The 26,024-nt window shown below is 37.3% G+C and overlaps 1 protein-coding gene across 1 annotated transcript in view; it reads left to right on the top strand.

The window, feature by feature from the left end:
* Nucleotides 1–14,670, top strand: part of HCRTR2 (hypocretin receptor 2) — a 106,636-nt gene extending 91,966 nt beyond the window's left edge. The window contains exons 5-8 of the mRNA XM_053602254.1: nucleotides 4,941–5,161; nucleotides 8,564–8,685; nucleotides 10,418–10,643; nucleotides 12,950–14,670. Of these exons, the coding sequence (XP_053458229.1) occupies nucleotides 4,941–5,161; nucleotides 8,564–8,685; nucleotides 10,418–10,643; nucleotides 12,950–13,022 (642 nt within the window). The 3' untranslated portion in view covers nucleotides 13,023–14,670. The remainder of the gene's footprint in view (nucleotides 1–4,940; nucleotides 5,162–8,563; nucleotides 8,686–10,417; nucleotides 10,644–12,949) is intronic.
* Nucleotides 14,671–26,024: the final 11,354 nt, after the last annotated feature.

Below are 26,024 nucleotides of genomic sequence, written 5' to 3'. Positions count from 1 at the left end.
AGTGTGTGAGTTTATGACTAAAATTTCCAAGGTCTAGAGGAGTGAAGAAACTTAGACAGTCTATCCAGTGATAACCATATATGAGATTCCAGAAAGGAAAGAAGAAACGAATTTCTAGAAGAAGAGCTAATAGACTGTATGATGGAATAATGTGGTAAGGCAACAAATCTGGAGTTGGATGAGGAAGCACAGGTTGGTGGGGTTAGGTAAAAGGATGAGGTATTGCAGTTCTAGTCCATAAAGCTACCTGGAGACTCTGAAAGTGTGAGAATGAAGATAAGGGACAAAAAAAAATTATGATCCTCATCATGAGAATTCAGCATGCAAGTTATCAATTTTGACAGACCAATGCTAAGGCAAGAAAACAAATGTGTTAAGAAGTCATAGAGTTTAGTGGGAAAATGTCACTGAGTATCAGGACACAATCCTCTTCAAATAGGAGAGACAAGGAAATGTCCCATAGTCCCTGCTGTTTCAAACAGTGAAATTTAAGGTTATTGTTTCATGTAAAACAGCCCATGTCCACCATGTTGCACTTTATTATGATGAAATGGGCTAGGAGTCCTGGAACAAGGTTAGAGTAGAGCAGATTTGACCTTCTGGAGCAGGCATTTGCTAAGTGCCAAGGACAGTTTCCTCCAAACTCTCAGGATCTTCTAGCTACACGCTACCAACTTTTTTTCCCTCCCACTTACAGATAAAATTCTTGACTTATTTGCATTTAATCCTCTCCTTTTTCTCACCCTACCCCACTGCCACTGTTTTCTCAGCCTACCTCATCTCCTTCAAGTTTCACCAAAGTCGCTGATTATTTCTTCCTTCCCTTCCCCTCCCTTCCCTTCCCTTCCCTTCCCTTCCCTTCCCTTCCCTTCCCTTCCCTTCCCCTCCCCTCCCCTCCCCTCCCTTCCCTTCCCTTCCCTTCCCTTCCCCTCCCCTCCCCTCCCCTCCCCTCCCTTCCCTTCCCTTCCCTTCCCTTCCCTTCCCTTCCCTTCCCTTCCCTTCCCTTCCCCTCCCTTCCCTTCCCTTCCCTTCCCTTCCCTTCCCTTCCCCTCCCTTCCCTTCCCTTCCCTTCCTTTCCTTTCTCTCTTTCTCTCTCCCTCCCTTCCTCCCTTCCTTTTTTTCAACAGGGTCTTGCATTGTTGCTCAGGCTCAAGTCCAGTGATGCAAGCAAATTCCTAGATTCAAGAAATCCTCCTGCTTCAACCTTCCTACTGTCTTAGACTATAGACATGCACCATCCTGCCCTGCTAATATTTTTGTTTCAGTTTTGCAGAGATGGAGGTCTCACTACATTGTCCAAACTGGTCTTGAAATCCTGACCTCAAGCAATCCTGCATCTTGGCCTCCCCAAGTTCTGAGATTACAGATGTGAGCTACCATACACAGTCTAGAGTCGCCAGTGATTTCTCAAGAATATTTTACCAAGGTTTTCTTGCTTATTCTTTTGGCAACATTAAGCAATATTGTTCATGGATTCATTGTTCATACATTCCCTTCCAGTGGCTGTCCAGTATGTCTTTCTGCTTCTCTTTACTTTGAATAGTTGTCTTCCTTTCCCTGGCTATTAAAGGACACTTTGCTGGATTTCTTCACAGCTCCATACACTTTTGTGGGCCATCTCTTTCTTAGATACTTTCATAATGAGATAAATTGGAAATTCATACAACAGACTAGTCCTCGAGGATACACACAATCACAATAAACATAAATGTATACTTTATTTTTATTATGAGTCTTAATATCAGATGACAAATGTCCTGCAATTTTATGCTTTTAAAAATTTACTTTTGGGGGGGCGGCGCCTGTGGCTCAAAGGGGGAGGGCACCGGCCCCATATGCCAAAGGTGGCAGGTTCAAACCCAGCCCCGGCCAAAAAACTGCAAAAAAAAATTTACTTTGGCTATCCCAAGTCCTTTGCATGTTCATAAAAGATTAAAATCAATTGATTGCATTTAATCTATAGCTCAATCTTGGGAGAATTTTCATATTAATAATATTAAATCTTCTAAACCATAAGCATAGTGAATCTCTTCATTTATTTAAATCTTTTTTAGTATCTCAGCAATGTTTCATAGTTTTCTTTTTTGCATGTTTTGTTCACATTTTATTACATGTATGCCCCCAAATGCATTCTTTTGTTATTAAAAATTTTGTTTTATAATTTAATTTTCTATTTGTATGTTGTTAGCATATAGAAATGCAATTTATTTTTGCTCATTCATTTAGTGTCCTGCATTTTGTTAAATTCATTTATTAGTTCACTTGGGATTCTATTATTTTTAGAATCCTTAGGATTTTTTGTAAGCAATAATTTTTTTTTCAATAAAATCAATCTGTATGCATTTTACTTATTTTTCTTGTCTTCTTGTACTGGCTAGTAACTCTAGTACAACGTTGGGTAGAAGTGGTTGAGCAAAGAATTAATTACTTTCTTCCTAATTTTGAAGGAAGGTGTTCATCTTTCACCACATAATAGGACAATAGCTAAATTCCTTTCATAGATGCCTTTTTCATCAGGCAGAGAATTTTTTCTTCTATTACCATTAACTGAGGATTTTAATCATAAATGGGTATTGGATTTTTTAAATGCTTTTTCTTTATTTATTGAAATGATCATTTTTTCCTTCATATTGTTAATATGATATATCATGTAGGTTGTTTTTTGAATGTCGAGCCTATACTGCACAGCTGGAATAAGGCTAATTGAGGCAACTTTATTATCCTATTTATATATTGCCAACTTTGATAAGGTATTTTTAAGGTGTATTTTAACTTTATTCATGTGGAATATTTAGTTGTTGGCTTTCTTTTTTTGTCAGATCTTTGATTATCAAGGTAATTGTAGCCTCACGAAAATGGCTAGTAGATATTATCTTCTTTATAAATTTCATAAGGATTCTGAACAAGATTGGTATTATTTACTCTTTAATGTTTCATAAAATTCATTAATGAACTATACACATAGACCTGGAGGAATTTATAAGAACAGTGTCCGTTTTGGTCATTTCTGTTTGTTAATGTATTTATGCATTTCTTGTATATTGGCAAACTTACTGATTGTTCATAATCTCTTCTTCCATTTTCAATGCCTGGAGCATATTTTCTCTTTCCCTACAACCTCATCCTAATCAAAAATGACTTCTTAGACAGAGTGGCGTTTAAGGTCTATTATTTCATGATATTTCCAATTCATAATTGTGGTAATACCTCTTTCAGGATGTATTTTTGTGTTAAAGTGGATTTATAAAGTTTATTCATAATAGTAGACTAAAAGTGGTGTGTGGATGACATGAGTACTTTGCACAGTCAGAGGGCACTGGGCCCTCACCGACATGGCACAAGGACAACCTTCCCACGTGAACAGCATCCCAGGTCAGATCTTTCAAAGTCCTCTTGTATGACTTGTATGATTATTTTTGCTTTTGCATAACTAGGCAAGTAGTCAAGGATTTACTAACTTCTGTATCGTATTGCATTCATTACTTTGTACCATAGTGTAAAAAAGATGAACTTTGAACTCAGTGGTAAAATCAATAAAGTTTAAATTATCTCTGAGAGATCATTTAGAAAACAGTTCAAAGTCACTTAGCAGACCCTGTGCTAGAAGTCTTCAGGAACTTTCCAGCATTCAATGTTGATTCCTGTCAGTTATTTAAAAAAATTGCTACTTCAAAAGAAAGTCACAGAGGAGAGAGGATTCTCAGCTCCTATCCCCCACCTGAGAGATTAAAAAACTGAGTTTAACTACCACTATGTAAAAAGACTAATCTAAATAACAGGAAATGCAGAGTTGGAAGAGAAATAATCTATCAAATGTTTTCTACTTAGCGGAAGGTTTTTATTAGTATCATTTGCGTCTTTTTCAAGACAGAAGATGGTCATATTAATTTATCTGTGTGAACATAAAAGTAAAAATCTGTTCTCAAGTTAAAGAATATCTAACAGACTTTGATCGTGTGGTGTAAAAAACAACAGACTCCATCCGACATCCATTCTGAGAGACCCCAGGGACACATTGGCCTCTCCTGGCTTGCAGCAGAGAGATAAAAGCAACAGCTGAGTAATCTTAATAGAACTAAGATGGCCTTACATTGTGCTTGCTAGAGTATTTTCCTCTTTAAAAAAATTACACATGCTGATTTTTATTGTTTTACTCACTAAGCCTTATCAATCTTCATGAGATTATAATTAAGAAAATATTATACTTGGAGGGACTCCAGGCTATTATCAAATACAACTGAAAAGGAATGGAAAAGTACAAGTTGTGTAACTATTGTTACATACCCCAGCTATTTGAAATGTTGATATAAGACCATCAGGAATTCTCAGTGTTTTTGTGGGCATTTTAAAGAGTCGCAGGACAAAATTGGTTTCAAACAATTCATAAATACAAGTAGTGAACAGAGAATATTTGATCTGTTTTCCTATACTTTTCATTCAAAGATTTGCTTTGTCAAGACTTAAGAAGCAGAAAACCTAATAAAAAGCAGTAGGTAGTTAAGTCCTATCTCCCTATCTGGCAGCAGGTGGCAGTGTTGACGCGTGAAAAATCCATCCATGGTCCCTTTGACAGTCCCTGCAGATTCTCCTTCTCCTTAAACTTAGGTAAAGAACTCTAACAAGATCATATGGTTGACATCCCTTTACCATTCCCCTTCCATAGGTTTTTCCATTCTTACAAGGAGGTATCTTTTCCACTTAGAGCTCTCGTTAGGCGTCGACAAAATTGTGATGTTTTAACTGTTCTTTCCACCCAAACCCCTATTTGGTATTCCACTGAGTAAATGCCAAGAAAATACTCAGTTCAGCAAATGTTCTGGAGAAACAGACACTCGAACCTCCCAAGCGTCCTGGACACTTTTCTGACTGTCTTCTAATTAAATCTCCAAAGTGGAATTTTCCTAAGTCAAATAGCAATGCAGACTCTCTTCTCCATTCAGATCCCTGGAACATCTTCTGTAGTTCAGAGAAAATGGAAGCCCCTGCAGCCTGTTTCACAAGCTCGAGGACCAGGACAACAGACCAAGTCTAGGATAAGCGCTGTGGCTGCTGAAATAAAGCAGATCCGAGCCAGAAGGAAAACGGCTCGGATGCTGATGGTCGTGCTTTTGGTGTTTGCAATTTGCTATCTACCAATTAGCATCCTTAATGTGCTAAAGAGGTAAAGTTCATCTATTATTTGAAAATGAAGTTACTTGTCATTTCTTGATTCCTAATTAAGAACTTTGTGTATTTTTAGCAGACAAAATTTTAAACTTTCTGCCTAGATAGCTTGTCAGGCCAAGGTAAGGTGAGTAGCTTTGTAGAGTGCACACACACATATGCCTGTGTCCATGGCGATTCTCGGTTGAATGGCAGATATAAAACAGATGTTTCTCCAATCTCTTCAAGCTAATTGCTAAGCCTCAGATACAAAAAGAGTTCTAACCCTAAACAATTAATTTACAGCCTGCAGTTCTTTTTTGATGAGAACAAGTGGGTTTTCCAAAACTTTTTGTTTTCAAAAACACAGGCAATCTTGACAGAATTCTATCTAATGAAAAAAGAGACAAGAATGTTTTGGTTTTCTAATTATATACTTAAAAGTGCATTTTTGAGCACTAGACAACAGCTACAAAAGTAGTAATCAAGGCAGATGAAATGTGTTGACTGTTTTAAAACAAAGAAAGAAGAAAGAAAATCCATTTCCTGGAGTCTGAATCAAACTCAGGATAACTATTAATAAAAGTCAGCACAAAAGTTTTCAGTGAGGGAAAGTATGTTATTTGTTATGCTGCAGAGTTGAATATTAAGTTCAAACCATTGACCAAGGACATGAGCAGCAGAGGCAGAGGCAGGGGGACACCCTGAACTTCATGGCCAACAAAATTAATTAGGAATTACCACAACTGTTGTACATGGACTGCTCCCAAGGCAATGCTAATTTTATTTATTATTGGCTTCAAACTTAAACTAGAATTGCTCCTCTTACTTTTCCCCAAGTCAGTGTCAATAGCATATTCCTTACAGCTGGGAATTCTGGAGAAGCTCTGGCCAGAATTGAACAAACGACGGTATAACCAGCTGCAATGATTCTCATTCTTTGGCCCTTGTTTTTGATTGCTTGATACTTTTTTTTTTTAATGAAGAAGAAGTGGAAAATAAACTTTTATTCAGAAGTATTGTTTATAGCAGGCAAAGCTTTAAAGGTATGAGAATCGTATACCTTTAAGCCTAGGTCCTCGAGACATTTGCCAGCTCAAAAGAAAATGAAAATTATTTTCTTTTTGTGCTTTCGCTCTTATTTTTTTGCTCATGGAAATTCCATTCAAATTTATTCTGGTCTTTTGCTAGATGATGTTTTTTTCTCTTATGAACTTTATAAATATGTTATGTACTAAATAGTTTTTCTTCCCTTTCTCTCTTTTTCTTTTTACTATTTTAGTCAGTCTGAATTCAAGAAAAATCAGATTAGTCACTGAGTTGTTTGGTTTCTCTGTATCTCAGCACTAGCTCCTTATAAAAAATTACTTTCAAATACCTACTTGTCAATAATATTTCTCTTATTCATCTGACTTAAATATCTTTCTTTCCAAAGAAAACAAATAACTTTCAAGGGAGAAAGTCCATGCTACATTTAAATTATTTAAATTGTGTTTTGAACATTCTTTTTTTTGCACAAAATAAAAACTTCTAAAATAAAATTAAAAATGTTTTTTGCATTACCCCATACCTTTTCTTCAAATATTTATCTATTTTCCCTTGTATATTAATTCTTTTTTCTTTCTTTCAAAGAAATAAAAATTCTTAGGTATTTTTCCTTGAAATTTAACTTTTTGCCTGATTAGTCAAAACCGATTTCTTTCAAGCAGTTCTTGTTAATTTAACAGTGGTTCTCAACCTTCCTAATGCTGTAATCCTTTAATACAGTTTCTCATGTTGAAGTGACCCCCAACCATAAAATTATTTTCGTTGCTACTTCATAACTGTAATTTTGCTACTGTTATGAATCATAAATATCTGATATGCAGGATGTGTTTTACAATGGTCTTAGGGGTCGCGACCCACAGGTTGAGAACTGCTGGCTAAAATTTCAAAGGTATTTTAAGGGGCAGAGCACAGTGGCTTATGTCTGTAATCCCAGCACTCTGGGAAGCCAAGGTAGGTGGATCGTCGCAGTTCAGGAGTTAGAGACCAGCCTGAACAAGAGTGAGACCCCATCTCTACTAAAAATAGAAGAACTAACCAACTAGCCAGGCCTTGTGGAGTCCCAGCTTCTCCAGAGACACAAGAGAATCGTTTTAGCTCAAGAGTTTGAGGTTGCTATAGCTATGACAACACAGCATTCTACCCAGGGTGACAGAAGGAGACTTTAAAAAAAAAAAAAGTGCCGCCCATAGTTCAGTGGGTTGGGCCTTGGCCACATATACTGAAGCTGGTGGGTTCGAACCCAGCCTGGGCCAGCTAAACAACAATGCCAACTGAAAAAAAAAAAAAATAGCTAGGCATTGTGGTGGGCACTTGTAGTCCCAGCTACTTGGGAGGCTGAGGAAAAAAAATCGCTTAAGCCCAAGAGTTGAAGGTTGCTGTGAGCTGAGCTGTGACACCACCACACTCTACCAAAGGCGACATAGTGAGACTCTGTCTCAAAAAAAAAAAAAATGACATTTTGAGGTAACTATATTGTTTCACTTTATGCTCTGATAAAATTTTAGTAATGTACAACATCACTGTATACCGTATACTATAAATACATTTCTGTCATATGTCTTCTTATTTTAAAAAAAAAAATACAGATAGGGCACGAATCTGTACAGATAGGGCTCCCTCTGACAGGAAATACATTATCATCTTTGATAATAAATTATTCACTTACTGAGCAGCTACAAGTTATCTGACGTAGGTTAGTGAATAGAATTTGATAGGTTGGATATTTCTAAGTATGGAGCAAATCTTAAAATAGTCTTTAAGGATATCATAATAAAATATTTTCAGAGTTTAAAAATTAAAACTCATGAATTTTAAGAAATCTCCAGAATTCTGCCTCTTAAAAACTAGTTCTTCTCTGGGTACTAAGGAGGCCCCAGAGGCCAAATTTCCAAAAGGCCAGGAAGACTGGAGTTGACAATATGGTACTTTGATTAATGTATAAATGGAAGTAGGGAAAGATACTTGCAGACTGCAATTTCAAATAACAGTCTGCTTTTTAAATAACATACATAATTGAATTATCGACATACTATTGCTGCATTGTATTTAGAACAAAGTGAAATAAGGGAAATATATATTCCAATTCTGCATTCTTATTCAAGAGAAATACTGCCCTGGCTGTTTACAGAAGGAAGAGGCCCTTCTCAGACCTGATTTGGCTTTTGATTTATTGTGCCGTGGAGATTCTGTTCAGGTGCTGAAATTATCTAGACCAATTACAGTGTCAGAAACCTGTAAGCGGTCAATGCCTGTGCAGAGGACAACAGAGGTCAGACAGCCGTTATGGAGAGCCTTATTCACCTTTGAATTTAGTTAATTGAAAGGCACTTTCCAGAATCACACTGACTTTCTGTTACTGCTTCTTTCCCTACAGAGTATTTGGAATGTTTGCCCACACTGAAGACAGAGAGACTGTGTACGCCTGGTTTACATTTTCACACTGGCTTGTATATGCCAATAGTGCTGCGAACCCAATTATTTATAATTTTCTCAGTGGTGAGTTTCAGCTGTTTCTTCTATAAATCCTAGCCCTAACCAAGGGTGAGGAATCAATGATTGGAACGTTTCAAACATTCTTGAACTATAAGAAAAGTTTAGTTGCTACTCAGATGATTTTTCCCCTGACCTGATTGGTGTGGAGTATTTTTTCCCTTTATGAGATAAAATACATGATACTTAACTCATCAGATAAAATTATCTAAGTTTTTTTTTGCTCCATAAAATTTGTTGAAATAGGAGAAAAGCATTATGAGAAATAAATAACACAGAATCTATGTGACATTCTTTAAACTTACCATTTACAAAACAATAAAATAATTTAAACTGCCTTGCTGTATTATTCCTTAACCAAAATGTCTAGCCTAATTGATATTGAATTGGAAACTATTCACTTTTATATATTTTCCCATATTTACATTTCTCTTGGGATTATCATCTCTTGCTTTATCTCAAAAATTCTCTCTGACCACCAAAAATTATATTAACCAATAACCCAAATGACACACATGCACACTTCTGTTTGTGAAGTCAACATAATTATAAAAATCATTTCAAGATGATCATTTTATGCTACCATTTTATTTATATTTTGCCTGTCTTCCTTTTAGAATTGTGTTTTAATTAGCTATATCTTTACATTGTCTTTTTCTCCAACCTTCTGGCTGTTCCTTTGCTATTTCTATCTTCAAGTATATGGTAATTTTATATGGAAGAATAGCAATTCATTTTCTTGCATACTTAATAAATTATGTAAATATTTCAACTTCATCTTTGGCCTTCTGACTGCATAGGTTAAAAAGAAAAAGACAACCAATTAGATGTTTTAAAAATAACTTTGTCTTAAGAAACAAAGAAAAGATTGCACTACTATTCTAAGACTCTAAGCCTGTACCAGCAGGTAAAACCGATAAAAAGAAGTTGTGATAAGAAGGGTTTGAAGCAGAAGCCACAGAACCAAGTCCAATCCTGGTATGGGGGTTAGGGGTGAGTTAGGAGAGGCAACGGACAGTTCTGGAGAACTTGTTACACACCTGCTATTGTGTTAGATCCTGAAACATCCGTCTTCTCATTTATCTACTCAATAACTCAATAATCTCACTGAGGCTCAGAGAGAAAAAAGACAATTCCTAGCAGTGTCATTTACTCTAATAAAGGTGATTGCTTCATCTTCATCGTTCTCTACTTTCTCATCAGTAATTTAAAGACAAGCAATGCATTCTAAAGCTCCCCCCTTCTTCTTTTTTTTTTTTTTTGGTTCTGCCTTATGTAGATTATAAAACTGAAACTTTTCTAGATGTTTTAATATATTTTTCTAGGTACTCTGTAGAATTAGGCATTTTAGGTAATATCTAAGCTAGATTTTATTGTTTTTGAAATTATCAAGCATCTCTGGGCATTCTTTTACTGATGGCCACTTCTCTTATAGTTTTAAGGTAAAAATATACCTATATTCACAAATACATGAAGATTGACTGTAGAGGAATAAAGGAAACTCTAAACCTCACATATGAAAAGTGGTCTCATTATTTGATGGAAATACATCATTGTTTCAAGAGTCTACCAAGCTTCCAATAAACTCAATTTCCTTTCTCTATTTTCTCCATCTTTGCAAAATATGACACCTCATCGTTAGTGTGGCTCAAGTGAGCAAGGCGGTTGGACCCTAGTCATGACTTGTTGAAACAGTTACACATAATTCCTTTTCCTTTTATTCTCTCTGGTTTGCCAGGAAAATTTCGAGAGGAATTTAAAGCTGCATTTTCTTGCTGTTGCCTTGGAGTTCACCATCGCCAGGAGGATCGGCTGACTAGGGGACGGACCAGCACAGAGAGCCGGAAGTCCCTGACAACCCAGATCAGCAATTTTGATAACATATCAAAACTTTCAGAGCAAGTTGTGCTCACCAGCATAAGCACACTCCCAGCAGCCAATGGAGCGGGACCACTTCAAAACTGGTAGAATATTTATTCATATGACAAGATACCTGAGTAAAACTATTCTTTTTGAAATCACTGGAAAGCAGAAATTTTATTATCCTAATGATTGGAAGCTAAAATTACTTGTAGATCCATTTTTAAAAAAATCTATTGCTCTTTGGAAATAAAAAAAAATCGTATTAAAATAATCTCTCAAGTTTTGATTTAAATGTCTTAGAGGTTTAACCTTCACCTGAATTTATTTCAGATTATTTCACTTTAGGTTTCATGTGTGATAATTTTTGTCAATTAAATGTTTGAACATTTCTAATTCTTCTTACAATTCCTTGTTATTTTAATCTCTCACATTCAAATTCCCCAAATTACCTAAAGTAATCCATTGATTTTCTTTTGCCTACTAAGAGAAGTAGCGATTACAAACTTAATTGGCAACACCCACATTCGTTAACTTTATAGTTTTTTAAAAATCACAAAAAGATTGTGGTTACAGGTGACATCTGAGAAAATATTTATATAGAAAATAGTAAAATAGCATATTATATAGGTAACTCAAAATCTATCTTTCAGAACTACATGAAATATGTACTGTCAAACTTTATTTTTCTATTAATTTCATCACCCATTTACACAATTTTCTCAGGTTTCTAAATTGACCGTTGCTAACATTTCTTGTTTCATATATGGCCAGTAAGATTTTGAATTAAAATAAAAGTTTCTGAGTAACTGCTAATACATAATAATTTCCATCTCTAAGGAAAGGCTTTAACATTTAGGAATAAGAGAAAATCACATTATTTTATTCTCTTAACCAATAAAAATGATGATGTCAGCCTTGATGGATCAAATTAAAAATTCACTACTGTGCTAAGTGCTAGGGAATGAGGTGGGGTAGGTGCAAACATGCCTTCAAAGGAGCCATAGTCTAGTGAGGGAGAGATGTAGACGGAGACCAAGGCAGTGAATGACTCGGGGGGACAATTCCTGGGCATGGCAGAGCCACCAAGGACAATGGTCCTCTCTAGAACCTTGGTAGTATGACTGCACTTTATTTCTTTCCCATTTAATTATGGTGACAGTCAATATCAGCAAATTCCACCAGAGCCTAGGGCTGAGTACCAGGTGGTTAGGAGACTTCAGAGAGTTACTCACAACTTACAAAAGAATAAGACTATCACATATTTTGTCCAACTGTAAGATCTGGGAGTCAAAGCCTTGAATATTTTAAATTTGTTCCCCTGAAAAATTCTTCTGCTTCAAACATTCACTTTAAAATTAAGTTAAAAGTAAAAGAGGTATTTATGAAAAGATGTTTTTCCTCTGTTCTTATACCAGCAGGTGTTCTGGTTGTATTGAAAAAAAAAAAGGTATGGAGCCTGGTATTTAAAAGATTGTCACAGAAGATAATTAATATAGTCTTTCCAACTCATCAACCTCTAAGAAAAATACTACCAAATTATCCATATTTTATTTTTCAAATCTTAGAATTTGAGATTTTGTTACCCTGTGCCTTTTTACTGAACAAAGCAAAAACTACCCTCTTATGGAAGGTTTATTGAGATTATGTTATTAAACAACAGCATTATATTGATGAAAGCAAAGTATTTTAACTCTCTCCTTTCTCCCTTTGTACATTAGAGAATGTCTTATTTATGCTGCATGAAAGGAGAGTTGTAATTTTCAGAAAGCAATGAAAGCACTTTAAATAGTGTGAGGATATCGTCAAATAACATTGATATATGCCTTAATAGCAAAGTATTAGCTCAGAGTAAGAATAAATTCTTTAGACCTTAATATGCTTACTTCTTATCATTTGAGGTGGGGGAAAGGGAGGGGAAAGGGAGAGAGAGAATTGGACAGGCAGACTGGAGGGATAGCGGGAGGGAATGAGAAAGACAGATTCAGGCAGTCGTTAGGACACATTCTGGGCGGCACTTGTGGCTCAGTGAGTAAGGCGCCGGCCCCATATGCCGAGGGTGGCGGGTTCAAACCCAGCCCCGGCCAAACTGCAACAAAAAAGTAGCCGGGCATTGTGGCAGGACACATCTATCAGAAGTCAGAATTCTTTGGCTCTAAATCAATGATCCCCAAAGAGCAGTTCCTAACCATCAGTGTCAGCATCACCCAGGAGCTTAGCAGACATGCAGATTTGCATCCTATCCCAATTTAACTAAGCAGAAATTTTGGGGGTGGTATTCAGGAATCTCCGTGTTAAAAGCCGTACAGGTGCTGCTGAAGCATCCTAAGAGTTGAGAGCCACTGCTTTAAATGATACTACCTGACATCAGATTTTTAGCCTGTGTGAACTAAAGTCTTTTACTGCACAGGTTTCTACAACAGGGGCCACCATCATCACTACTGCCAACCTGTGGAGGTCTGGGAGAAGCAGCTGAGTGTTAATGTTGAACCTCACCACTGTCATCTCACTCAGAGAGACAATGGTTTACAAAGCCATTGCTACCGTGCTGTGAGCGAGGTGTGAAAGAAGACTGGGTTAAGGCACTGGTGTACTTCACGTCCACCTGGATGACCTGAGTTTTTAATTAAAACTTTCAAATCTCCCATTTTATTTACACTTACTAAAGTTAAAATTTTGCAGAAGCAGACAGTTTCTGAGAATGATGGTTGCCTGGAACGAAAACTAATAAACTAAAACCAGTAATTACAAGCAACTCTGGGAATGGAATAACAGACCATGTACATAGCACTCAACGCGTGGAACCAGGAATCCTGAGCACTCTGAATTTAGTATGATTGCTGTAATAGGACAAATGGTAAAGAAGCAGGTGTTCCCCAAACCCTGCCAGTCATATGAAACAGTCAACTCCTTTCCTCATTATGTGCCAATGACACCAAGCAGAAGATGTCTTACGAAAGGAAAGTGTTGGGACTGTTTTATATTATGCATTGAATTACGCCCCCCTCTCTCTCTCTGTCTCTCTCTCTCTCCTGTATTTCAAAGATTTAATGTAAGATTTCAATGTCACTGAAATTTTGTTATCAGCAGGGATGATGATATAATTCTATCTAATATCGAATCCACTTGAACTTAATTGTTCCTGAATTTCTACAAAACCACAGACACCTGGATGTTGAAGTCGTTCATTCTTGGAAAAAGATTACGCTGTTAGAAAAACCACTTCTACATTTTCCAAAGCTTGCAGAATTTATCAGGCATCAAATACCTGTTACATTTATGAGTTAATTGCAAGTGACAAGCTCACTGACAATGAATTTCACTCCCGGTATACAATATTTTAATGAAAATTAAGGTAAATACATATGTTTATAAAATGGAGTCTGGATATGCTTAAATTTGAAATACCAGAATGGCAAAAACCCTAAAGGTGTTTTGGGACCCAAATTGGGAGGAGGGCTATCATTTTAATACTAGTATAATAATAAAATGTACTTGATGTAAGTCATATTAGCAATTAACTGCATTTCAAAAAAATGGCTAGTTATTATAATTTAGAAAACCTTTCAATACCAAGAAATTTTACAACAGATGACTTTTCTACTTCCTACAAGTCACAAGTGAAAAAAAAGAGTAAATTCTAATAGGTTTTATTCAATTAGTTTTCAAATTGCATGAAGCAGATAACGGATTTTCTTTTAGAGACAAAATATAGAGAAAATAAGGTTAATTTAAATCTGTGCTATTACCTTCTGTACCACAGAAAATAAAGTGCCAAGGCATGACACACACTATTATTTCCCAAATTCAAAGGGAATTGTTTTCTACACAACTACTGCTACTGACGAGGGCGGGCAACACCTCCCTCCACTTGCCACGTATTTCTATTCTCTTAAATTTTCTTTATAACCTTTGGAGCTATAATGTCTTTTAAGTTTTTCATGAAATGTATTTCTATAATTGTTATATCCCACGTGTGTGATGTTACGTCAGTTGTTTAACAATTATCTTATCTCTTTAATGTTCTTTATGCCTGATTGTACCGTGTCTTCATGAAGAAATTTCTTTTCCAATCCAATGTGATTGCACACCTATTGCTGTAAAGGATGTGTATTATGTAGTTTTTAAGTAAAAAACATATTGAGACTTCTATAATCACATTCACACTGCCCTCTCTTTTGTATGAAAAATCTTCTTCTTGTTGATTAGATGAGTTGGATATTCATTCTTAATTAGTGTCAAATATTTTCAGTTAGAGATTGAATTAAGCCCTCTGGGGCAGTACTTAATGATCAAAATATTTTCCCAATAAGTTTACATAACTAGAGATAATCATGATATAAAGTGTTTTTAATATTGTTTTTAAGAACAGGTACTACAATAAAGAAGGTTAACATTCACACAGAAATATTTCATGGAAGTTATATAACCCCAGATACATATGTACACAGAAAAGAATCCAAACTCTAGTTTATTTTTGAGCTGAATGTGTGTGACCGTGGCAAGGAGAGCTGTGGTCAAGAAGCCTCAAGCAAGTGTTTGCTTCATGGCTAGATTACGGTTTGGTTTTATACATTTTAGGGAGACAGGAATTACATACAAAATAATCATTTAATACATGGAAGACTGACATTGGTTTGGCCCCACTTACGAGCAGGACATGTAGAATCAGGGGTGGAGGGCGTGCTTATGGGATACAGATGGGTTTAAAAGATTCATCGATTTGAATGATGAATGAAATGAACCTTATCTAAAGGCCTGGCATGTTTTAAGTTATGATAAAGATGTCCATCAATTTCAGACAAGCCACTGGATATTAATTGAAACTCACGTGATCTGTTAAGAAAATTGAAGGCTTGAAGGTGTGATTCTAATATTTGTCTTATGTTTGGCGTTGAGGGCCCCAGTTCCCCAAACCCAGTTGACCTGGTTCGATTACTCCGCTGAGCTACGGAGTTCAACTGCAGCACAACAGTAATGGAAAGCTCAAGTGAGTGGAAACTGGAAATAAAACTGGAGCAGCACAGGCAGTGTGAGTAGAAAGCAAAAGTAACCTACACAAGTTTCCGGGTCACAAAGAGAGATTTTATTTAGGAAGAACAAAGAGAAAGTTTAGAGCCCTTGCAAAGGGAGGTGCAAGTGGGTCCCTCTGTGAAGGAGAAAAAGAGAGAGACTGAGACCCAAGGCCTGCAGGAGTGTAAATACTTTCTCCATTTGAAACTGGCTGCAAGGCTTTCATCGGCCTTTGTGCCCCCAGGCAGTAATGCCCTTTTCTGTTGGTCATTAATGCTCTCTTTTTAATTGGTCATGGCTGCCATGGTTACTGCATACCCACATTCTTATGGGCCCTCAAACATCTTGGTTCAGCAGGGCCCGTTTGTTTTCCTCTCATCCCACCTTGGAGCCCTTTTCTTAGGGTCCCTTCTCAACTTACATGGCCTTAGGCCTGTAAATGATTTAGTATCTGATTGTTATAAAGAATAACTCAAAAAAGACAGGCCTTTTGTAACTAGGCCTTGTCTGATCGCCCTTCTCCTTATGACCTGCAACTCAAGCTTTAAGGTTTTTCTGGGGTCTCCTTATTCTGTAAGCTGGGCGGGGTCCTTTGGATTTTATTTTCATTCATACATACAACATTAAAGTTTGGATCATTTATCTGAGCCAAGAAATTTAATCTACTTTTGATTTAGAGGGAAGGATCATTTCATGATTTTCAACTTACTATTGGACTAGTAAATATGACCTTAACATAATTAATGATTTTCTTTGGCCATTTACGTAAGATTTTTAGGATCATTTTCAGTTAGGACATGGCATCTTTCTTCACTTTAATTCAAGACGAAGTCACTTCACCCAGCAAGTGGCAGGGGTGCCTGAGAAGTAGCAAAGGAAAGCTGCTTAGAGCACCTCTTTGGTCTTGCCCTCCTTTGACTGTTTTCTCACTTTCTACTGATAGTTTTTGCCCCCAGTCCTACCCCAAGTTTACCATCCGCCAAGGCCCCCGCCCCCCACCGCTTGCCTTGCCCTTCAGAGCACATGGGGCTTCCTTCAGCCCAACCCTATCCAGCTGCCTCAGGCTCCTGTAATCTCCTGAGGGGTGCAAGGAACAAGTAGCTAATCTGAGAACAAATGAAGCACAGCTCAAGGAGAAAATAAAAATTTTACATTTCAATATCTGAAAAAAATTACAATTTAAAAATTGTAAGGAAGTTCTTCATTTTCTTCCCAGAATATTTGTGTTTGTCAGTGGTCTTCTGAATCAGTGTCAGCTCCCTTTCCAAGCCTCAGCTTAGTTTGCCACCTTAAGCTAGAAGGAATTCCAGTTTCCAGAACCTTAGGTTAAAGCCATGGCAGTAGGTGGAGAGTTTACCTGAGGTGGTACCATGTGGTGGCACCTTCAGAAAAAAAAAATCTATTGCATCATTTTTCATAGATCCACCCTCTGTGCCATAACAGAGAAATGTAGGTAATGTTTAAAAATGTTTTTTACCTAATCAATTTCTAGTTAATTTCAGAATTCTTTAGGTAATATTTTAATTACCGAGGAAGAGTGGTAAGAACAAAATGTTTGTGGAACTGGAGGATTTTGAATGGTGCATGTCAACATAAACTTAATTTACTGAGGATGTGATAATGAGAACACCTTCAGGAAAAATAAACGATGTTCCATTTCACAGGGACACAGATTTAAAAGCTCTCTTTATATGGCTCGGTGGACTATGGGAGGATTTGTCTATAAAACTAGACATAGTTTTCCCAGTCCCATCATGGACTGGGAAAATTACAATTCTAGAGTAATATCAATATACACATTCAAAACAAGTATACTTTTTCTAAATCTAAACTTGTGTGTCTATGTATCTGTAGATATCTGCAACAATTAGTTCAATAAATCCCACAAAGTATATTCATTTTATATCTTAGCCTTTTAAAAATTTCCCTTCTTCATCTAATTCACTCTCTTAAGTCATATCTTTTAGCTTGGTGGCTGGTTCTGCTCACACTTTCACAAATATCCAGCTTCTATATTTCAGCTCTTCTATAGAGCGTTTTCCCCCAATAATATATTTTCTTTTCATTTATTTTGTCTGTTTGTTTTATTCTGAGCTAACATTTATATGGTTATAGCAATTTGGGGAAAATGAAAAGGAAAACCCGATTTCCTCCATAATGCCATGTCCAATAGTCCATATGAATCTGGAGTCCTCAAGGCCGGGCTTCTCTTTAGGGTGGCTGCCTGCTCTTTTCATGGTTTCTAGAACATTCTAGAACATGCCTGGCACATAGAAGTCACTTGATAAATAGCTCTTCAATTACCAAGTTAGTAATAACTATGAGAAGTCTTTCCCTACCTCATTCTTTTGCTTTATTTACTCCCAATTTCTTTTATGTGCTTTGTGGAACTCTCCTTCCACTATGAACAAAATACCCGATATTCTGAGAGTCTTCAAAGTGCATGCCTTATTTTACAAAAATTAAATCATACTTTGAGAACACTCATGTCCATTTTCTAGCCATCATCAAACTGGCTGGTGGAACCAGTATTCTCCTTGCTCACCAATTTTATGCTCAGATGTCTCTCTTTCTTTCATGAGTAAAACATTTTCAGTGGTAAACACTCTTTGTTACTGACGTTGCCAGCCTCTTGGGCTCTCCTCACACATATTGGTACTGCTGGGTATCAGTGGTCCCAGTTCCTTGAACCTCGTTGACTTGATTCAATCATTCTGCTGAGCTAGAAAGTCCCACCAAGGCAGGGCAGTAATTGAAAGCAAAAATGAATGGAAACTGGAAATAAAACTGGAGCAACACAGGCAGTGTAAGGTGTAAACATCTCACGAAGATAAAAGTAACTTGTACGAGCTTCAGTGTAATAGAGAGAAATTTTATCTAGAAGGAACAAAGAGAAAGTTTAGGACACTTCCAAAGAAAGTTGGAAGTGGGTCCCTCTCATGGAGGAAAGGTGAGAGAGAAGAGACATAAAGGGCTACAGGGGCATGAACACTCTCTCCATCTGAAATTGGTGCAAATCTTTCATTGGCTTCTCTGTGCCTCCAGGCAATACTGTCCTTTTCTACCTGTCATTGATTGTCTCTTCGTGTTTGTCTTTGGTCACTAGGTTACTCCGTACATCCTTATGGGCCTTCCCACTCACTGGTTCAACCATCCAGGCTTCCCTCCCATCCCCCTTGAACCCTCTTTCTTAGTGTCCCTTCTCAGGCACCCGCTTAAAGCAATACTCTCTAGGCCCTAGTCAGTGTGGAGGACACATCCAGGAATCCAGTTTCATACTTGGTTTCCTTGATATGAATGACTTTGATTCCAATTTTTCTCCCTCAAACTCCTCTCATAGTTCTGTATAGTGCAACTCATAGGCTGTATCTTGTACTTTTTTATCCTATGACAACATATCATCCACTGATACATAAAATTCTAATAGTCTATGCTAAGCCAACAACTCCTTATCCACCCTTTTCTCTCAGGCTTTTCTTTCCCCTACAACTTCCCTTTTCATCCCAAAAGCAATGACTGATTTTTTTCCCTTTTTATTTTATCCTAGTCTATGTGTCTGTCCCTGGATTTGCCTCCTTCCTCACTCAGAGAAAAGCAAAACCATCAGATTCCATTGACTTATTACTAGATATTTACTTCTGATAAATGCTTACTTTTTGTCCTGAGGAAGATTATGACAGTTTTCATACAATAAAGAGCTTGCTCTCTTATAGCATGGAAAAGAAATGGTTCATGTAACGTGTAAACATCTCACGAAGATAGGTATCCAGGCCAGGCAAGCCATTCACTCTTTCCCTATTCAGGACTGTCCTCCTGAGACTCCAGGTGGGAAGTCTGCCATGATGCTACTGATGGCACTTTATGTACTTGTCTCTGCTGTTATAATTACATATGACTTTTTCTCCTGTTTTAGAAGCTGTTCTGAAAAGGATTTTATTATTTATAAATTGTTTTTAAGAACGTGTATTGATGCCTTATTTGATTCTCAAATCCTCTCCAACCCGTACTTCCTATTGTCCAATTTTCTCTTCTAATTGGGTATATGTGAGAGTAGGAATATTTTTAAATGTTCACTGGCTATTATTAATTTCATTATTTATTCATCTTTTTTTCAATTGCAAAGTACTCATTTCAAATTCATCTGCAGCAGGGACTCTTTTTGACTTTGTAAATTCTACTCAGGGTTTATCCCTTCCATTGAAAGCTATTAGAATAATAGAACTTAACTCACCATACTCCGGCATTTTGAAAAGGTAGCAGAGCTTCTCTTTATTTGGTTCCTAAACAAATAATATTTTTTCCTACTATCAGAGGAACTTTCTTCATGTGCTCTGTCAAACATTCTAATGCTTTAAAATTATTAATGAAAAGATTTTTCATCAGAAAAGTGTCTTTAAAAAGAATGCATCCCTTCATGAAGTTATATTCTGCCAATTCTAAAAGCCCACTGTTTGCCATGTGAAAATCTAGTGTAGGCCTTTAGCATGCATTATTCTAAGGAAACATATATGTTTTTGCTTGTTTGTTTTGCCTTTCTGAATGTGGCTATCTAGCTTCACAAGTTACCTCAGGGCTATTATACTCCCGTTGTTGAAAGGTACCACCTCCTTCTTACCTCTTGTTCATAAATTGTGTTTAGTTAAAACTTATTTTACAAATAAGCAGAATGGAAATCATAGTATTAAAAGGTTGAGAAAGATAAAATATTTCTCTTATTCCATTCACATTAATCTGTGATTCAAAAGTTAACCACGTTCTCTGTACTCTTGTAGGCAATTCTTCCAGGCTTAACACTCATTAACTTGCATGGAGGTCAAACCAGCCTTGAATGCAATTTGTTCAGAAAACGGAAACCATTTTTCCTTTCTCTTTGTTTCTCAGAGTGTAGGTAAGCCCTGCTATGGACGCTTATACTGAAGTTCAGTATTTTCTTAAGAGCCAGAATCTGTCAAGACGTTCATTTATAAAGATTTTCCAACGAGGTGAAACTTTAATGAGTCCTCCTCCTCCTTTAAATATTTGAAAATTTTAGTTTAATAAAATGTTTTAATCTGATAGCTTTAAGATCCCCTTCTCTGCTATTGAGCACAGAATACTGGTGAATATTTTAGATACACACGAGACAATCATGTTGCCACCAGGGTGCCCAGAATAGGCCATTGAAACAGTTTTTAAATACTGCCATCAGAAAGAGCTTTAAATAAAATATATTAAACATAGAAGATTATTTTGTGTAGCTATACCCCAATGAGGCCAGCAACCAATATGTGTACAAATTGATGCCCCTAAAATTTTAGCTAGTAGAAATCATGGTCACCAATACAGTAAGGCACTTCATCCATTCATGTTGGTGTTTATTATTCAACCAGGTGATCTTGGAGGGTATATCAAACTAGTGATACTTAAAACAGTACATTGTATGAGTGTTTTCCTGGGGTGTTTGACTATACTTTGTTTACAAACTAAAATCATCGTGACAAGGCTTTCCCTATAGACACTACCAAACCATCCCTGTTTCACACACACTCCCCTGACATTCTTGTTAAGAATGCAGATTCCTTGATACAACCTCTGATACACTATTTCAGTTAGTCTGGGATGATAGCAAGGATTCCGAGTTAGAATCTGGTCTAGACTGGCATTCCACCATTGCCTTACCACCTGGAACTCTAGAAGGTTGACCTTTCACTAACTGATTTGGAACATAATCCGTTATATCTGCAGGAGAATATCTATAGCCTACAGGTCTCTCTGCCCATTTATAGCAAGTGTTTCTTTGCCTGCTTCTGACTAGAATGGGCACCATTTTAGTCAAGTCATCTTTATTTGGCTTCTTTTATTTTTTTTTTTTTTAGATCTTATTTGGTTTTCAACATTAAGAAAATTTGAATACCTATGAAACTAGGGGCTACATTATGTGGCTCCATTCTTTCTTTTGATAACATAGCTTCATTCTAAGCATGTGTTGAGATTCAAAGGTATTCTCTCAGTTACAAAATTTTAACTAATATTTGATATCAGAAAAGTTCTAAGCCAAAGAAAAACTCTTTCCACTACTACCAGATGGTGTCACTTTGGACTTACCTACAAATAGATTTCCAAGAGGCCTTTCAGAAACTGACAGGAGGTAATCAGAATTTACAGGACTTACTACAGTTCTTTGCATATCCAAACCTACGACAGAAAATAACATTGTTGAAGAATATTTAGAATTAAGCAGTCTTTTCTTTTCCTCTTGCTTCTTTAAAATCCTTCCTATATGAACCCCCAGTGGAGCTGTGTCCTCTTATTGCCTTGTATATGAGCATGTATGTTTGTGTGTGTATGCCATCACTTCGATATGATATCATTCTTCTTTAAGAACCATTCTGAAAAAGATTATTAAAAACATGTTATTCTGGCTGGGTGCCCGTAGCTCAGTGGCTAGGGCACCGGCCACATGCTCCAGGGCAGGTACGTTTGAACCCAGTACGGGGCCTGCTAAATAACAACAACAAAATAGCCAGGCATTGTAGTGGGCACCTATAATCCCAGCTACTATGGAGGCTGAGGCAAGAGAATCACTAAGAGTTTGAGGTTGCTGTGAGCTATGACACCAAGGCACTCTACTGACGGTGACATTTTGAGCCTCTGTCTCAATTAAAAAAAATGTTATTCTGTTTACTTAAAAGTCTTGAGGACAATGTTCATATATTCTAAGCTTATATACAGAAATATGTGCAAAGAAATATCTGCCTGGACTTAGTACCAGTGTTACTTGTATTTTTCTTGTTTCCTTCCATGATGTACTATTTTTTTTTTCAAATTGTGCTCACTCTCCTCAGATTGTGCACAAATCACATGCTAGAAAAATGGGACGCAGATGTGGGATCTGCAAAGTCCCACCTTCGCAGAGATATATGACACCATAGCAAACATTGTATACACTAATCTCCATTTGCTTCACTTAACTTTTCTATTTTCCTTCCCTCTTTGCCTCCATTTCCTTCATTTTCATTTGTTAATTGCATTTTTCACTTAAATAATTTTGGAACAAATAAATATAAACAAAGTGTGTTAGAAAGCACAAACAGCAACTGCACTTGGAAAAATTTAAAGAGATAAAATTTAAAGCAAAACTGAAAACAAACTGCAGATGCAATTAAACTTCCATCATTTTAGCAAATTATTTCTTTTAAAAACTTATGAACCGAGTGGCGCCTGTGGCTCAAAGGAGTAGGGCACCGGCGCCATATGCTGGAGGTGGCGAGTTCAAACCCAGCCCCGGCCAAAAACTGCAAAAAAAAAACACCACTTAAAAAATAAATAAATAAATAAAAACTTATGAACCTTTGTTATAGGGACAGGACTTGAACTTCAAAAAATTTGTATAAGGAACAGAATGTAGATTTGAAATCCTTGTCTCCCAGACTGTGGCTACTTTGGAAAAGATTTTGCTGCCTACAAATTCCACTGAAGATTGGCACTGATCTTGCGCAGGGTACATCTGGAGAGTGAATATCCCTGCTTTATGTACCTCAAGACTCCCCAGATAAAATTTGCTAACTCTCTATACCTCATGTCACATTAATAACTTTTAATTACAAAAGTATCCCAGAAAAGACTTTTCAAATCCTAATAAACATCTCAGTTATGATTTTCTAAAGAATAAAAAAATTTTTTTTCAAGAAGTATATGCTATTTTCCTTTCAAAATTATTAATTCAGTAACCTATTAGTCTTTCGCAACCTCACAGTCCCAGTTTTCTTTTCAATTAATTATAGTTCTGGGCCATTTGAGTTTGCCATGTTTTTCCCTATTATAATACACATTATTTGTAGGAGAAAGCTCCATACAGTTTGAGATTCATACATCGATCCCTGGGCAAAGCAAATTACCTCATAAGATGTGTGCCCTCAATAAACTTTTGTTGACTAAACCAGTAAGTGAAGGAACCTCTATCTAAGGTTGGTTTTATCTGACTCAATTTTTTTTTTTTTAATTTGAGACAAAAGTCTCACTTATTTTCCCCTGGTAGAGTGCTGGGGCGTCATAGCTCACAGCAACCTCAAACTCTTGGGTTCATGTGGTTCTCTTGCCTCAGCCTCCCGAATAGCTGGGACTACAGCTGCCCGCCACAATGCTGGGCTATTTTTTATTTTTATTTATTTATTTATTTATTTATTTTGAGATAAGGTCTCTCTCTGGCTCAAGCTGTTCTGGAACCTGTGAACTCAGACAATCCACACACCTCAGATTGCAGAGTGCTAGTACTACGGGCATGATCCACCACATCCAGCCACCTATCTTGTTCAATTTTGAAATGTGTTAGGAATAATACGAGACATGGAAGAAAAAAATATTGAGTGTTAACTACTAACCTAAATGCTTACTGTGAAGGTATACACAGATCAAAAGTCCTAAATCTCTGCCCACAAGAAGCTAACCCTTTTGTGCAGAAGAATGTAAACAAAATTAAGAGAAATCAATTTTTAAGTACTAGAAATTAGACAGTATAAAACAGCTGGCCTGTCGGGAGGAAGGTGACTTTTCCAAAAGGGTAAAGACAAAGATGAGGAAGGGCATTCTGGGCAGAAGGGTCGGATCTACACAGAGATGGTTGTGGAGCAGCATGACCCCTTCAAGGACCTGCACATAATTTAAAGGGAAAACAGAGGCCCATGGCAGGGAATGTCAACGGTCAGGAGGAAAAGGATAGATAGTAGAAAGCATTTTATAATTTTCAAGGAAGTTTGAAACTTATGGAGTGGGGGACAATTTAGGCATCCTGTCCAGAGGAGTGACATGGTAAGGCTTTTGGTCCGGAGAGTACATACCTGTAGATGGTGAATCTGTTTTTTTTTTTTTTTTTTGTAGAGACAGGGTCTCACTTTATGGCCCTCGGTAGAGTGCTGTGGCCTCACACAGCTCACAGCAACCTCCAACTCCTAGGCTTAAGCGGTTCTCTTGCCTCAGCCTCCCTAGTAGCTGGGACTACAGGCGCCCGCCACAACGCCCAGCTATAGATGGTGAATCTGAAAGTTGGAAATCGTAAAAGTTTAGATCTTAGATAGCTTTTTATATTCATACGCATCCTCAAGAAACAATTTGAAACTAAACCAAGGCAGTAGCAGTGGGCTGAAAAGTAAGCCCTAGATCTCAAGTCTAGATGAAGATTTGGGAAACAAGGGCGGGCACGTTAATGTTTAACTTCTATTTACAATGGATCCCAGCCACCAGCCACTTTAGCAGAGGTGCCATTCTAGTAGCTGAGAGTTCTGGATGCTTTAGATACTGTTGTGAATTTGTCTTCCCCTAGTTAACATTTTTCTTTTCTTTAATTTCTGTGTGTGGGTTGAAGAAGGAGGCTGGGTTAGAATCACACATAGAAATTCACTCCTTGAACTGTTTGCTATCTCTTCTCTCCTCCTCCTGGCATATGGTCCCCGAGGCAGGCCTACACGTTACACACTGCCAATTTGCTAGTCTTAGAGCCAAGAACCTGCCACCATCTGGCCCACCACAGCCTGCCTTGCTAGTGGCTGCCCTGGCAATGGCGGCCTTGCAGGCGAGTGTGGGCCCCGAGAGTTCTGCTCTCTCCCTGTGCTCTGAGTGTGGGCTTTCTCTTCTCTCCTCTCATTGGGAGAAGTGGGCTGCATTTTCTCCTCTCGGGTTACCCACCACCAGAGGTGTCTCATATTAAAAACCTATCCCAGGTCCAACCCTTAAGAGCTCTTTAGTGGCACAGCTTACACTTGGGTTGTTGCTTCTTAAGGGCCACCTTCCTCACCAGTAGAGATTTTAACCTCCTACTATAGAAGCCCAACTCTGCTGTCCCTCACACGTTCTTGTTTTTTATTTTTAGTTTTTTAAATCTCAGATTAATATGAGGGTATAAACAATTAGGTTACAAAGTTTGCATTTTTTTGGTAAAGTCCCTGTTGTAGTTGTGTCCCATACCCAGGAGGTGTGCCATGATATTACATTGTACCCACTAGGTGGAGCACACTAACCCCTCCCCAACTTGAATGAAATTAATTTTTTCTCTTATGTGGACGTGTATTAGTTTGTCTACTGGCTCCGTATTAGCATTGAGTAAATTGGATACTTGCTTTTCCATTCTTGTGATACTGTACTAAGAAGATTGTGTTTCAACTCCATCCAGGTTAATACAAAAGATGTAAATTCTCCATCTCTTTTGTTGCTTAATAGTAAAGAAGTATGCATATACCACAGCTTGCTAATCAATTCCTGGGTTGATGAGCACTTAGGTTGTTTCCACATCTTGGTAATTGTAAATTGAGCTGCGATAAACAGTTTAGTGCAAATGTCCTTATGATAAAAAAAAATTTTATCTCCTGGGTAGAGGCCTACCAATGTGATTGTGGAATCAAATGGGAAGTCTATTTTGAGTTCTTCCTCAGACCTTCTTGAAATCTGTGCCTGGGTGGCATGGACATCAAAAGGGTCTGTGGGTTCTCAATTCAGAATGT

This window comes from Nycticebus coucang, chromosome 9 (genome assembly GCF_027406575.1).
Source record: "Nycticebus coucang isolate mNycCou1 chromosome 9, mNycCou1.pri, whole genome shotgun sequence".
Classification (NCBI taxonomy): Eukaryota; Metazoa; Chordata; class Mammalia; order Primates; family Lorisidae; genus Nycticebus; species Nycticebus coucang.
Note: the sequence above shows the minus strand (reverse complement) of the source record. Positions and strands in the feature narration are given on the sequence as shown.